Genomic DNA, 15238 nt, shown 5'->3' on the forward strand with positions numbered 1-15238 from the left:
GATGTGACCTTCTGGAGCCCAGGGCTTAACCCTAGCTCAGACTGGAGAGTTGATAACGGGTACACGCATAGTGATCACCTGGCGATTCGATACAGTATCGAACAGGGCGGTAGACGGCAGCAGTCGAGGATAACCGACACTCACCGAGGATGGCTAACCTCGAGTTTCGATAAGCCAGCATTTGTGGAGTGGATGCTCATGGAGCAGAATACAGACTACTTGTCTAGCGACGGTCTAGTTGGTACCTTGAGACGAGCGTGTGATGTGGCAATGCCGAGGCGATCCATACCCAGGAATGGACGAAGACCGGTGTACTGGTGGTGTCAAGAAATCGCGGAGCTCCGTGCATCTTGCCACAGGGCAAGGAGAAGGATGCAGAGAGCCCGGACCGATGAGTCGAGAGCGGAGCGAGAGGTGGCATACAGGGCGGCAAAGTTGGCACTGAACAAAGAGATCAAGGCGCGTAAGCGGGCGTGCTTCAACGATCTCTGTCAGACGGCCAACACAACCCCCTGGGGTGATGCGTACCGCGTAGTCATGTGCAAAACGAAAGGCACATCTGCACCACCGGAACGCTCTCCCGCGATGCTGCAGAGGATCGTGGAAACGTTGTTCCCGCACCACGAGGTGAGACCATGGGCACCCACACCACAAGACCATCCTGGTCCGAGTGAGGTTCCCCCAGTGACGAATGAGGAGTTAGCCGCAATTGCGAAATCACTTAAGCTGAACAAGGCCCCGGGCCCGGATGGCATTCCGACGGTGGCTATCAAAGCGGCCATCGAGGCTAGCCCTGACATGATCAGATCGGCTATGCAGAGATGCTTGGATAGAGGCGAGTTTCCGGAGAGGTGGAAAAGGCAAAAGTTGGTTCTACTGCCCAAGCACGGGAAGCCACCAGGCGACCCGTCGGCTTATAGACCAATTTGCCTCCTGGACACGGCCGGGAAACTCCTGGAGAGGATCATTCTGTCAAGGTTATTGGTCTATACCGAGAGGTCGGACAACGCGGGGCTATCAGACAGCCAGTACGGGTTTCGCAAAGGTAGATCGACAGTGGATGCCATTAGGTCGGTGACTGGATTGGCCGAAATTGCGCTGCAGAAAAAGAGGAGAGGCATACGGTACTGCGCGATCGTAACGCTAGACGTTAGAAACGCCTTCAATAGTGTAAGCTGGGCCGCCATAGAGAGCGCCATATCTCGCTTAGGGGTCCCGGCTGGCCTAAGGCGTATTCTGGGTAGTTACTTCCAGAACAGGGTGCTGATTTACGACACCGAGGAAGGCCAAAAACAGTACAATGTCACTGCAGGTGTACCGCAAGGATCCATCTTGGGTCCGGTACTGTGGAACGCGGCATATGATGGAGTACTGAGGCTAGCACTACCACCGGGAGTAAAGTTGGTTGGCTTCGCCGACGACATTACCCTGGTGGTATACGGTGAGTCGCTCGAAGAGGTGGAATTGACGGCAGCGCATGCGATTGACATAGTGGAGGGCTGGATGAGGTCGAGGCAACTGACACTCGCACACCACAAGACAGAGGTGGTGGTGGTGAACAACCGCCAGTCTGCACAGCAGGCAGTGGTCACCACGGGCGGGTGCTCGATCGAGTCCTGTCGCTCACTGAAGCTCCTTGGAGTCATGGTCGACGACAAGTTGAGCTTCAGTAGTCATGTCGAGTATGCTTGTAAGAGGGCGAGTGTAGCGGTTATGGCATTGTCTAGGATGATGTCAAACAGTTCGGCAGTTGTCTCGAGTAAGCGGAAGCTGCTCGCGTCAGTCGCGGTGTCCATACTACGGTATGGCGCCGCCGCATGGTCGAACGCGCTCAAGCTGCAGAGGAATGTTGACCGACTAGAGAGTGTACATAGGCTGATGTGCCTCAGGGTGGCCAGTGCATACCGGACTGTCTCGAAAGACGCGGTATGCGTGTTAGCGGGCATGATGCCGATAGCACTGGTGTTGGCCGAGGATGTTGAGTGCTACGATGAAAGAGGTACGAGAGGTGCGCGACGAAACGCCAGAACTTCGTCTATGGTGAAATGGCAAAGAGTCTGGGACTCTTCAACAAAGGGTAGGTGGACACACAGGCTCATACCGAGCGTGTCCCGGTGGACGTGTAGACCCCATGGCGAAGTGAACTTTCACCTGACACAATTTCTGTCGGGCCATGGGTGCTTTAGGTGGTACCTGCACAGGTTCGGGCATGCAAACTCACCCTCATGCCCGGAGTGTGCAAACAGGGCGGAGACGGCGGAACATGTACTCTTCGAGTGCCCGCGTTTTGCGGAGCAGAGGTCGAGCATGTTAGAGGTATGCGGCAGGGATACTACTCCCGATAACATTATTGAGAGGATGTGTACGGGGGTGGACGAGTGGAATGTCGTGTCGAACACAGTATCCACAATCGTGCTCCACCTCCAAAGGAAATGGCGGGCCGACCAACAGTTAGTCGAGTTGGCCCCCTAGAGATATGCCGAGTGTGATGGCTGACAGATGAGCGAGAGTGCGAAAGCACAGTCCCCCCCTCCTCTACGAAGTAATCCCTAACGGGCGTGCCGCGGGGCAAGGTCAGGTAGTGCAGAATGTGGTTTTCCTACGGTGTTGCTAACCAACAGGTTTCCTCATTCTATAAAAAAAAAAAAAAAAAAAAACACACACACACACACACACACATACAGACATTTGCTCAGTTCGTCGAGCTGAGTTCATGATGAGACTCAGCCCTCCGGGCCTCGGATCGAAAGTCGGTTTTTCGAGCGATATTTATACCCTTCTTATGGGTGTAAGAAGGGTAAAAAGAATTTATTGAAATATTCTTCGTAAGATATCTCAGTAATCAAATGTCGAATCGAAATAAAATTTCAGGGCCTTATACAGTAGACGTTCGCTCGGTGCAAACGCTTTAACTGCAATGCTTTTTAACTGCAAGTCCGCTAAGTGCAACAATTTTGCAGTTTTCGCACCGCTATCCGTCAAAACGAAATGTCAACAGCGATGCGATGTTTTTCGCATGCACTTTTGTTGCAATGCGATGTTTTCCGTATGCACATTGGCTGCATTCTGCAGCAACTGACAGTTCTTTGACGTCTGTCAGTTGTTGCAGTTATCGAATTTCATTCGCTAAGTGAAACGTAAACATGTTGCACTTATCGAACGTCTACTGTACAAGGATATTGTAGCTTTCATTTGGTGCTTAGAGAACCCAAATCGGTTGACAGATGGCTGAAATATTTATTATGATACCCTTGGTCCAAAATCTTTCAAAAAGTTAACCTGTATTACTCCCAAGTACTCTTTGAAAGATATCTCGGTAATCAAATGTCCAATCCTAATGAAATTGTATGGGGTTCTACTAGAATGTTGTAGCTTTCATTTGATGCCAGGGTAACCGAAATCGGTTGACAGACGGCTAAGATATTTATTATTACACATTTGGTCAAAAATCTCAAAAAGTTTAGTTGTATAAATCCTAAGTACTCTTCGAAAGATATCTCTGTAACCAAATGTGCAATCGAAATAAAATTTCTGGGTGATCTACTAGGATGCTGTAGCTTTCATTTAATGCCAAGAGAACTTAAATCGCTTGACAAACGGCCGAAATATTTATTATGATACACTTGGTCAAAAATCTTAAAAAGTTTAGAAGTATGACTCATAAGTACTCTTCGAGAGATATCTCGGTAACCAAACGTCCAATCGAAAAAAAATTCAATAGCGTTCTACTAGGATGTAGTAGCTTTCATTTGCTTCCAAGAGAACTCAAATCGGTTGACAGACGGCTGAGAAACGTGCGTGACTTTTTTTTGTAACGCACATACACACACACACATACACACATACACACATACACACATACACACACACACACACACATACAGACATTTGCTCAGTTCGTCGAGCTGAGTTCATTGGTATATGAGACTCGGCCCTCCGGGCCTCGGATCGAAAGTCGGTTTTTCGAGCGATATTTATACCCTTCTTATGGGTGTGAGAAGGGTAAAAATAAAAGATATAGTATTTTTTGTTGGAGAAAAATCGAGTTTTCTGATAGCTGACCCATCTTGCCCCCGTAAATCGAGGTGGGGCAAGATGGGTCATGTTTTGAAAATTGCTTGTCAAGAAGCAGGTTTCAAACTTTATGACCTTTCTATACTTTTATATCATAGCTGACTAGTGTATCTGAGAGTCGTGGTAGAATACAGAGAAATGCGATTTATATTCAGACAGTTACACGGGGCCAATTCTTAGGTGACCCATCCTGCCCCCACTTACCATACGTTGTTTTTCTGCAGATAGGAAAATTTGATTTTTTGGGCTAGTGTCACTTACACCCCTTTACCACCAAACTGTTGACTTACACCCTTTTGGCACCAAGCAAGTTTTCAATAGGCCATATACTCCACATGTAGACTCAAGTATTACTATGAATAAATTTGTCCCTAAAATGTTTAATTTCGTTTTAAATGAATAATGCAAGCAACCATTATGATGTGGAAGCATTATTACTTTTCCGAATTCAAAAAATCAGCTGAAGTATTGACAAATTAAGAAAAAGTCCTTAATTTGACCCTAGTGAGATGTTGAGGTCATTATGACCCAGGCTCCCTGAACGAACACTGCGCTATCATGATGCGTCTAGCGTAACATTTTTTAAAATACACAAACATAAAACCTTAGTGATCATTTTGTCGGATCATTGTTACGTCAGTAAGGACCTACAATTTAATCATCATAGTATTTATATTTATTTTTAAAAATGTAAGTTTATTTTATTTTTAAATGTTTAAAAAAGATATAAAAATTATAGTAAACCGGCTGTGCGATTTTTTGACATACAGCTCCATAGTCCATAGAGAAGTCCCCCGTTATGTGTATTGGGACCTCTTTTGCTAGTTAATTTGTCAAGTTGTTTGGAATCTTCCCCGGCTCAAAAAAAAAAAAAAAAACTGGCATGTAAATGTTTACGCCGATCGTTTCAAATATTTCCAAGTCTATAAAGGTAATACAGTCAGGTTTTTTTTTACGCGGAGGATACGTACCGCGTAAAAAAACTCAGTTCAAAATTCAAAAAACCGCGTAAAAAAAGTCTCACTATTTCTCGACGAATCATGCAAGAATAAGACGATGATTTTTTTTTGTATGGAGTTTTCATTTACGCGGCCGCGTAAATTCTGATCTTCACGATCGTCATAAAATCTTAGATTTTGGAATGAACAATTGGGAATAAAATGCAGTGTTGTAATCTTAATTGGTACATTATCGTCATTCGTACTCACGATGTGCAACGAAATCAAGATGACATTGTCACTTTTTTGTGTGAAAAAGTTCAGCAAAAATATCAGCCAATTAATTTACTATTGATGTTTGCGGCTAAGCCAGTCGAGTGAAAGTTTTACCTTATTCCAAAGCTAGACTTCGCAAATACTGGCGTGAGTGAGAAATGGATAATGAGAAGGACAAATGACGAAAAGGTTACTTCTCCTCTCAGTAAGACTCGAACTAGTAGAATACGATCACTGCCATTTTTTACTTGAGAATTTAAATTGATTGAAACAATGTTGAGCAGTTATATTGGAACAACAGGTTCAATGCGATTTCAACATTTTTAAAAACACGTCCCCACCTAACACAAAGTCTTATATGATGTTGCATAGGATGCTAAAGTGGAAGCCATATGCGTACCTGCTTCCATTTAACCGCGTGTAAAGTGTGCGTATATCGCCTCCACTTTTGCATCCTATTTAACGTCATATGCGATCGTGTGTTGACTGGGTCGTGGGTCCATGACATGAGGCATGTTTAAAACCATATTCAACGAGATCATAGATGTACATTAAATCATAAATAAAAATGATCCAATACTTCATGTAAATATAATAAATTACTTAGACCCCTCTGCCTCCGAGCAAATCTCCTCAACGGTTAAGCGTCATATTTTCAATCAATGTTTAAACATGCTCAAACATTTTAAAAAATTACGGGTCTTTGGCAACAAGCAAAGCTGATGTCGTAGAATCACGTACGATATTTATCTCAATTTTGAATTTTTGGTCACTTACACCCCTCTGCCTCTAACCCCCTCATTTGTTGATCAAAATTCTGTCACGTGGTTCCATGGAGATCCACTGGGTACTGATTTTACAGAAAATCTTTTGGCAATATTTGGAATTCCACTAATGTTATCCGCAAAAGTTGTTTTAAAGTGATCAATTTGACCCCGGATTACGGTATAATCCACCTATGGTGAACAGAACCCTTCTTACATTTATTGAAATTATTGTTGTATTATTCGTATTTAACATATATTAATTTAGTGTGTGATTGTGTGATTGTGCCTTTTGGTCATTCTAGAAAATATTGTGGATTTGGCATCTAGTAGATTGTTTTCCAAAATAGCATCATGGACCATGGACTCGTAAAAGGAAATTTCCTTGACTTCCTTGGGCATAGAGTATCTTCGTGCCTGCCACACGATATACACATGCAAAATGGTCATTGGCAGAGGAAGCTCTCAGTTAATAACTGTGGAAGTGCTCATAGAACACTAAGCTGAGAAGCTGGCTTTGTCCCAGTGAGGACGTTACGCCAAGAAGAGGAGGACCATGGACTAAACTGCCAGAAATGCCAGGCATCACCTAGAATCTTGTATGGAATTCTTAAAAAATAGTTCACAATATTCTGGAGTTTTATTCTGTTATTCTGTTATAATCAACGCACCCCCGAGCCGTGGCCAATCTGCGTTGTTTCGCTGGGCGATACGTCTACCAGTAGACTTGTATCTGCCCTATGCTAAACCGATTAGCATATCAAGTCCTTTCCACTGATGAGTAGGCTCGAATGTCCCGCCCCTCCCTATAACCCATAGGGGGAAATAAGGAGTTTCCAGTTTCAAGTATTGTATTGATTATGACACCAACTCTTTCTATTCCTTGGTAAAAAAAAAAAAAAAAAAAAAAAAAAAAAAAAAAAAAAAAAAAAAAAAAAAAAAAAAAAAAAATCACTAGACTTGTTTTATCAGACTACTATTAATAATGAACATAATTAAGATACAAGTTTGCATACACAATTGTAAAAGCAGTGTTAGATACTTTAAAGTGAATTGAAAAATGTAAATAAGATAAATTGTAAACTATTCCGCGGCGACACGAATGCTTCAACAGTGTCATAAATAAACGCGCAAACAAACAAATAATTGATATTGAAGTATGCATATTGCATTATCTATTAGCAAAGTCGTAGAAAGAGTTGGGCGCCTGATTATAAAATTGTTGTACTTATCTTGTGTGTTTCGGACAAGTCCCGTTTGTGTTGGCCATTGGGACACTTCTTGCTTCAAAACGGTCGTTTCTGGAATGGAAAGAGAATAATTGGCCGCACAACTCCGCAAATGGGCGGCCCGCACATATTAGTATAATGTTGCAATGATTGAAAATAGTAGAGTATAATTGTTAATCTATATGAATACTGCTACTAGTTCAGGTTTCTCACCCTCCACGATTCTCTAGATACTGTTATAGCGTGTTTGTTGTTAATTTGTTGATAAGTGAAGCCTACAGTACTTCAAAATTCAATGTAGCGAAGATCTTGAGCGGATAGCATTCATTGATAATGATAGTGATTATTTTAATATAATATGGCTTAACAAAAATTACTATTCAATTATTTTAAATCGGATTCGTCAATAAAATTATTGTTCATAAAATAATTAACCATGCGAATATCGAACTACACAAACTAAAAAGTGTTATTATTTTTACCAATGATTTCATCCTAATCTTGACCCTAACATAGTTATGCGCTTAGTGGACAATTAACAAAAATAGTGTTGTTTCGACAATAGTCACATACTATGCCCTACGACATTGACGATTCTATTGTCTATGGCTCACCTATTTAGCGCCACCCAGCAGGGACTTGGTCTGGTACCCAATTCAGTATATCCGCTCCACGTAATGTACCGTACCTCTTTCGATTTGTGATATATTACGCGGAACATTACTCTCTTCATTCGGATAGCGGCTATGTAACCCATTGGATTAAAAACCTCCATCAAACATGAAGCGATTAATCGGAGACTGAAGACTCTATACCAAATTTGGCTCAGAGACAGGTAATCAGTGAAGTCAGTTTTTCTCGTTTGTCAGAGACGATTGATACGTATTAAGACAAACTTTCCACTGCATCTGCCAGCAATAATCGGTGATCGATCAACATTTCGAGTACCTACCCCAATTTACACAAGTATGCCAAGGATCACCGCTAATGCTTTACAATACAGTTGGAAAAACTAGAGCAACACCTGGCCACAATGATGCATAAAGCACTAAAGCGGACCGGAAGTTTCGGTGAGCCAGCCCCACCAAGTTCACAATATTCTGGAGTTTTGTACCTATATTTCTTCTACTGCCAAAAGATCTTGAATCGATTAACAAATAGTTAAGAAAATCATCGAGATACACCTTGACTAATATCTCTTAATCAGTCGATTAAATAAGCTACAAAGTAGTATTGTAGCTTTTATGTGGTGCTAAGAAAATCTAAATCGGTTGACAAACGGCTGAGTATTTATTATAATACACTCGGCCAAAAATATTCAAAAGTTTAGTTGTATAACTCATAAGTACTCTTCGAGAGATATCTCTTTTTTTTTTTTTTTTTTTTTCATAGTGATTACGGCGGTAGCACGCTGTGCTTATGTTCTAACACCGCACCCTTTCCCTACGTTTGCTTCTATGAGCCTCTATTTTTGTTTCAACACACAGAAGTACGTAGGCATATCGTGGCCCAAGTCGACACTGTTTTGGCCTGCGTTGAACAAAAATAGTTTTAATAAAAGTTTCCCCTTTTTTTCTTTTTGTCAATTGTTTTTTTTTGTAGTATGGTCCATGTATTTAGTTAGGTTCTTGTCAATTTATCAGTTATTCGAAGTAGATCTCCAAAATGTAGTCAATAAGTCAATTAAGTCATTCTGATCTGTTCTATCATAGCAGCTTTAGCAGTCTTTGCTTTATTGAAGTGTAGTTTTATTGGAAATATGCTGAATATCGTTATTAAAAAGAGACGTCTGGAGCTGTGTCCTGCTTGTTCCGTCATGCACATACTACATATTAAAAAATGAATATTAATGCTGTCTAGCGCATTGTTTCCTATCGGCTATTATTGTAGTATAGTCCCAACTGCAAGCTTTTTTTCCAATCTTAGCGTCAATTGTCTTCTAGTTACTTCTAGACAGATTCATCGAATCAGTCGAACCCGCATGTTAAAATACAGTCGATTCTGTGTCAAATTGTTTTTTTTTTCATATTTACTTCTCTGTGTTCATCTCTTGTGTCCTCAAAATGTCATCGGTCCAAAACCCACAGAAACATGTAACTGAACTTCTAACACTTTTTCTGTTGGTGTCATAACATCATCTAAGACAGTTGATTCATTGTGCAACTGTCATTGGTTCGAGTCAATCACGGAGTAGCAACCATAGATATGTGCAGTCAGTCTAAGCTAAGCTAAGCTGGTGTCATAACATCATCTAAGAGATAAACAAAAATTGCTTGTCAACTATTATGTATTCATCCCCCTACAAATACTATGAAAAATATTCAAATTCGTTCTGTCCTATCGGTCCTATCAAGATAAACCATGTCATTTTCTCATGCGTGGCCTAGAAATGTCAACCTAGTCATACAAAAGTAACGTTGTTCAGTTAATAAAAAGCAGTCAGTTTTTTGTCCAGTCCAAACTGTCACGTCAAGTGTTCGCACGTTAGCTTCGAATCTATCAGCACAATTAAGTGCTGCAAATCTCCTTCCCACTATTAATTTTTTGGTTGATTTTAATTGCTTTATTTAAATAAAATATAATAAAGTATAACATTGTAGAAATTCGAAAAAGCGACTATGACATTAATAAATTACTAATCAAAATCAACCAAGAAACGTGGGAAATAGAGCCCAAACAACATTTTGAAGTCAGCTGGCTGTAAAAGGTTCCAAAACCAGTCACAAATCCTATAAAACTTTTATTAGGATTTGTAACGATCATCAAAACCTTCTCAAATCCAACCGATTTGGAACTATTGCTTGGGAATAGACTCTACTGAGCCCTGGCGGTTCCTCCGTGTTTATCGAGCATGTCTGATGCATATGGTCAGCCATACTCCATCTGCAGCAGCCGGTTCGTGATGAACCGTTGGAGGCGCATTAAAGTGTTAAAAAGGTGATATGTTTCACTAAAGAACACTACATTACAATAATCAAAATGAAACTCCTTCACTTTAATACCGTCAACCCCTGCGAACTTGGCCAGGGGAGTACTCTTCGAGAGATATCTCTGTAACCAAACGTCCAATCGAAAAAAAAAAAATCAATTGCGTTCTACTAGGATGTAGGGTAACGGTTGAATTTTGGACCCCTAGAGGACATTAGTTTGAATTTAAGTCAAAATCAAACAGATTCAGAAGGTATTTACACATAATAATGATGTTAGTATATTCGTAAAAGCCTCCTCTGTCCGTTAAAAATACCCACAAAGTCATTTCTGGCTGAAAATTTGATGAAAATAACTGATTTTTGAAGCATTAATTTTTACTGTTTTGGACACCCCAATATATTTTGGACCCTCCTCAGTATATATTTTGGACACCCGGTGTTTAAACTCGTTTGGAACTATTTTGGAACATTTTGCCGCTTGAATAAGCTGGATCACATCCTAATTACTTGATTGACAAAGGCTGATTAGACGAACATTGCGAATTTAATGCGCTAGAATGATAAACATTTTTGTTTACATCTGCAAGTTTCCTCTACACCGCAATCTCTTTTTGTAAACATGAACGACACTCGCACGGATGACGAGATTGGCAAAAATTAATTTCAAGGCAAATAAGGATATTTCCAGTAAGGAAATGATTGCTGCCCGTGCAGAGCAATCTTATTTAGCGAATGATTGTAAAAATTTCCGTCATCCTAACATTAAACCTGTGTAAGTTGTGATAATACGACCCAGGGGGTCCAAAATATATGGGGGTCCAAATTATATTGGTTACCCTAGTAGCTTTCATTTGCTTCCAAGAGAACTCAAATCGGTTGACAGACGGCTGAGAAACGTAAGTGACTTGTTTTGTAGCGCACACAGTTCGTCGAGTTGAGTTGATTGGTATATGTGACTCGGCCCTGCGGGCTTCGGATCGAAAGTCGGTTTTAAGAAGGGTAAAGTGTTATATTGAATAAAAATCGTAGAATAAAAATCGTGGGCCCACAAAATTTCTTGTAAGTGTTGTGTGAACGCTCAAGATATTTTACCAGTATTGCTGGAGGAAATCTTCACCTACATATTATTCGGCAGTGGAGCGGACCTGGTGTGATGATAAAAGCACGTGACTATCACGCCGAGGACCTGGGGTCGAATCCCACTCCCGACAAACTCACAAAATGTGAGTTCTTCCTTTGGAAGGGAAGTAAAGCGTCCCTAGCCTAGGGCTAAAAATCTCGTTAATACAGATTACAAAATATATATATTCGCCAGGTGGAGCAAACTACTTTACTCAAAACGTTGAAATACCTACATTGATGAAAATTTCTAATTGGAGCGGACCTGGTGTGATGGTTAGAACACTTGACTATCACGCCGAGGACGTGGGATCGAATCCCACTCCCGACAAACTCGCAAAATGTGAGAGGGAAGTAAAGCGTGGGTCCCGAGATGAACTAGCCTAGGGCTAAAAATCTCGTTAATACAGATAAAAAAAAAATCTAATTTTAAAACTCGTAGCTCAAAAATCGCTATAAAGAAGATACTACAAGAGTTACTATGAGTTCACATATTTGTTCTACTACGAAACAACGTGGTCGTCCGTTTGGTTGTGGCTCAGTATACATTAGTAAATTAGTGAGTCACTGCTCAATCCTTTGGAGCGAAAAAGTTGATCGTGATCTGTTCCATAGATTTCCTGTATAGATTTCTGTTGGAGCCGTTTCGTATAAAAATGTCCGAATTTCTCTAGAAGTTTTTGATAGAATATCTCCGGAAAACTATTCCGGAAATCACTAAATATGCTTTTATTAGCTATGCCAGTGGTGGACGTATGGCCGATTCGATCCACAATCCTTCATAATAATAGTATCGTAATTTTAGGGTGATTTTAGTTAGAATCTACGATTCCATTAAAGGGTTGACTTGAAATACTGTTCTTTCTAAAATTCAGACATCATGCTTTACAATATTATCAACCCTAGAAGGATGTTGGGGTCAATATGACCCAGAGAGGCACGCTGAACGTTCACTACATCATCGTGGAGTAAACATCTTAACATCTTAGGAGGGTTAATAGTTCAAAACTACAACTTACCAAAAGTGCCAGCAGAATCACAATATCATGTCCATGCTCCAATCGAGCGGTCGAATCACTGAGAACCTTCTTCAGCGAATCGAACAGATTGTTCGACATAATGTACTCCAGCAGCAGATTGTCGTCCAGATTGTCCGTCCCGGAACCGACGATGAACAGCAACTTTAGACAATAGAACCGCAACGTGTCCGAGTTGTCGCAGATAATCAGTTCCTTAATTTTCTCCACCAGTTTTTTGATGTGCTCTTCCACGTCGCCCAGGCGAAACTCGGCAAACATATTTTCCACACTTCCATCTTCCGGATTGCTGTATTTCTTGAACATTGTATACGTCAGGATACTGAGCGTAATCAGAGCGTTGTGGGTTCTCTTCACATCGTTCACGTCCATAATGTCCACGCATTTCTCCAGCAGCAGCAGCAGATTGGACTTGGCCGCGCACAGTTTCGCCGAATCGAGCTTTTGCAGCTCCGTCTCGAAGGCCTCCGTGTTGGGCTGCAGCAGGAAAAACTCGTCCCAGAAGTTCTGCTTGTTTTGGTCCGCGTTTGCTCCGTGAAGCAACAGCTCGTAGATATAGACCACCTTCTCCTTCGGACGTTTGGAACCGGAACCGGAGCGTTTACGTGTGGCCATTTCGAAAACAGTAATCTAGTTTTGTCGTCGCACGCAAAATACGATTAAATTTCACGCAGCAAAAAAAAAAACACTTTCAATCACTCCACACACCCGGACGACCGACACGACTCGATTCGGCTGTCAAAAGTATTGCGCATTTCCCACCCCAATCGACCCCTTTCGCAGTTAGTATTCATAAGTGCGGGATCGTGAATGAAACTGCGATTTTGCCTCGAATCGTGTCAGTTTTTTATGCGCACTCATGCATTACAAGGTGCTGAATAAGTGCGCAGAAGACATCGAAACGATTCGATGCAAAATCGCAGTTTTATTCACGATCCCGCACTTTTACTAACTGCGAAAGGGGTCCAGTGAGGTGGGAAATGCGCAATATTGTTGTTGTTTTTGTTGACTTTCGTTATCTTATCCAACACGGTAACGAAAAGTTGTTCAAAACAGGTAAATAAATCATATAGAAATGTTTTGATGGAAAAAAAGTTTTGGAATAAAAATAAACGTTTCATCGGCTCCATCTGCACTAAAAATATAAAATAAAATTAAAGGGAAATGTAGAAAAGGTGGTAATGTAGTCATCGATTTGGGTTGATTTAAAATTTATCAATGGATTATTTCCAGTTAATTTTTAGAGTACATGTAGTTGAGCCAGTCTACCATAGGTGGCGCTCCAAGCACAGTAACGTAGTAACGCCCTGTTCCGCAGTTTAGAAATCAACGAAAGAGACACACACTTGCACGCAAGTTTTCATCTGCGCAGTGGGTTGACTGGTTCCAAATAATCATAAAATAGCTAATTTTTTTTATATATTGTCACAATTTGTGAAAAATTGTTTTGGAAGTTTAAATAAATAAACGACTTAGCTTTTCCATATTTTAAGCACTTTGTTTTAATTATTTATTTATAATTCATATCCCAAAACAGTTATAAGGAAATGTATTATTTATTTTCCCTTTTTACAGCAGTTGTAAGCTTTCCGCCGACTACAAGATTCATCAAGAGATGATTAGAGTCAGTCAATCAGTCGATCAAGGCTGTGGTGGCCTCTGCTGTACATAGTAGCCGTCTCCATTCCACTCGATCCATGGCTGTTTATCTCCAGTTCCGCACTCTGCGTAGCGTCCGCAGATCGTCCTCACATCGTCACCCACCTAGCTCGCTGCGCTCCACGTCTTCTTGTACCGGTCGGATGACTCTCGAGAACCATTTTAGTCGGGTTGCTATCCGACATCCAGATGACGTGACCCGCCCACCGTAGCCTCTCGATTTTCGCGGTATGGACGATGGTTGGTCTTGGTTCTCTCAGCAGCTGATGCAGCTCGTGGTTCACGGCGTGTGTATGGGAAAAGTTTATAACAAAAAAATGGGCATCGTCAAATTTATCGCTATTCAAAAATAGAGGCTTTCAGCTTTCATTTGCAGGGTCCCTCAAAAAAATCCACCGAGGGATCCCGAACAACTTTTTCAGAATACTGTTTTTCCCCTACAAAATGCACGGTTCCAAATTAATCCCTATTTCTACTTAACAAACATACCCAATTTTTGTATGAAAAAGTTCCCCCGATGGAATATTTCGATGTTGGGCTTAAATGAAAGCTGGTAGCGTCAACTTTCACGTAGCGTAAAAATTAGCGATGCCCATTTTTTTGTAATAAATTTGTTCTACCAGACACACCGTGGGTTCATTCGCCTTCTCCAAGTCCCGTCTTCCATCTGCACTCCGCCGCAGATGGTACGCAACACCTTCCGTTCGAAAACTCCAAAGGCGCTTTGGTCCTTTGCACGTAGGGTCCATGTTTCGTGCCCATAGAGGACGATCGGTCTATTCAGCGTTTTGTAGATAGTTAACTTCGTGTTACGGCGAACTTTATTCGATCGTAGAGTTCTGCGGAGTCCAAAGTAAGCACGATTTCCTGCAACAATGCGTCTCTGAATTTCTTTACTTTGTTTATTTAGGAGCAGGAAAAAGCCCAATTGAGTAAAGCAATCATGTTAGCACTTTCTCAAATGGGCGCAAAACCTCCTCATCCTCATCTTTTCTCATTAACAGAAATAATACAATCCAAATCTCGATCCAAATGATGAACAAAAAATGACTTAACTTAACATAAACATTATAAATTACTTAAACTATTCACACAGCCTAACAAACCTAACTAACTAGCACGAAAAACATCACTGAAGAGCCTTTAAGTTGTTGAGCGAGACAGAGTGAAATCGAAAACATGGAAACACATTCTCTGCTGGTGTCGTTATCG

At 41.3% G+C, this 15238-nt stretch overlaps 1 protein-coding gene across 1 annotated transcript in view; it reads right to left on the reverse strand.

Moving 5' to 3' along the window:
- LOC109406735 (armadillo-like helical domain-containing protein 3) overlaps positions 1 to 13109 on the reverse strand; it is a 46566-nt gene extending 33457 nt beyond the window's left edge. Inside the window, exon 1 of the mRNA XM_062858968.1 lies at positions 12350 to 13109. Coding sequence (XP_062714952.1) covers positions 12350 to 12982 — 633 coding nt within the window. The 5' untranslated portion in view covers positions 12983 to 13109. The remainder of the gene's footprint in view (positions 1 to 12349) is intronic.
- Between the last annotated feature and the right edge of the window lie 2129 nt (positions 13110 to 15238).

This window comes from Aedes albopictus, chromosome 3 (assembly GCF_035046485.1).
Source record: "Aedes albopictus strain Foshan chromosome 3, AalbF5, whole genome shotgun sequence".
NCBI classification, from domain to species: Eukaryota; Metazoa; Arthropoda; class Insecta; order Diptera; family Culicidae; genus Aedes; species Aedes albopictus.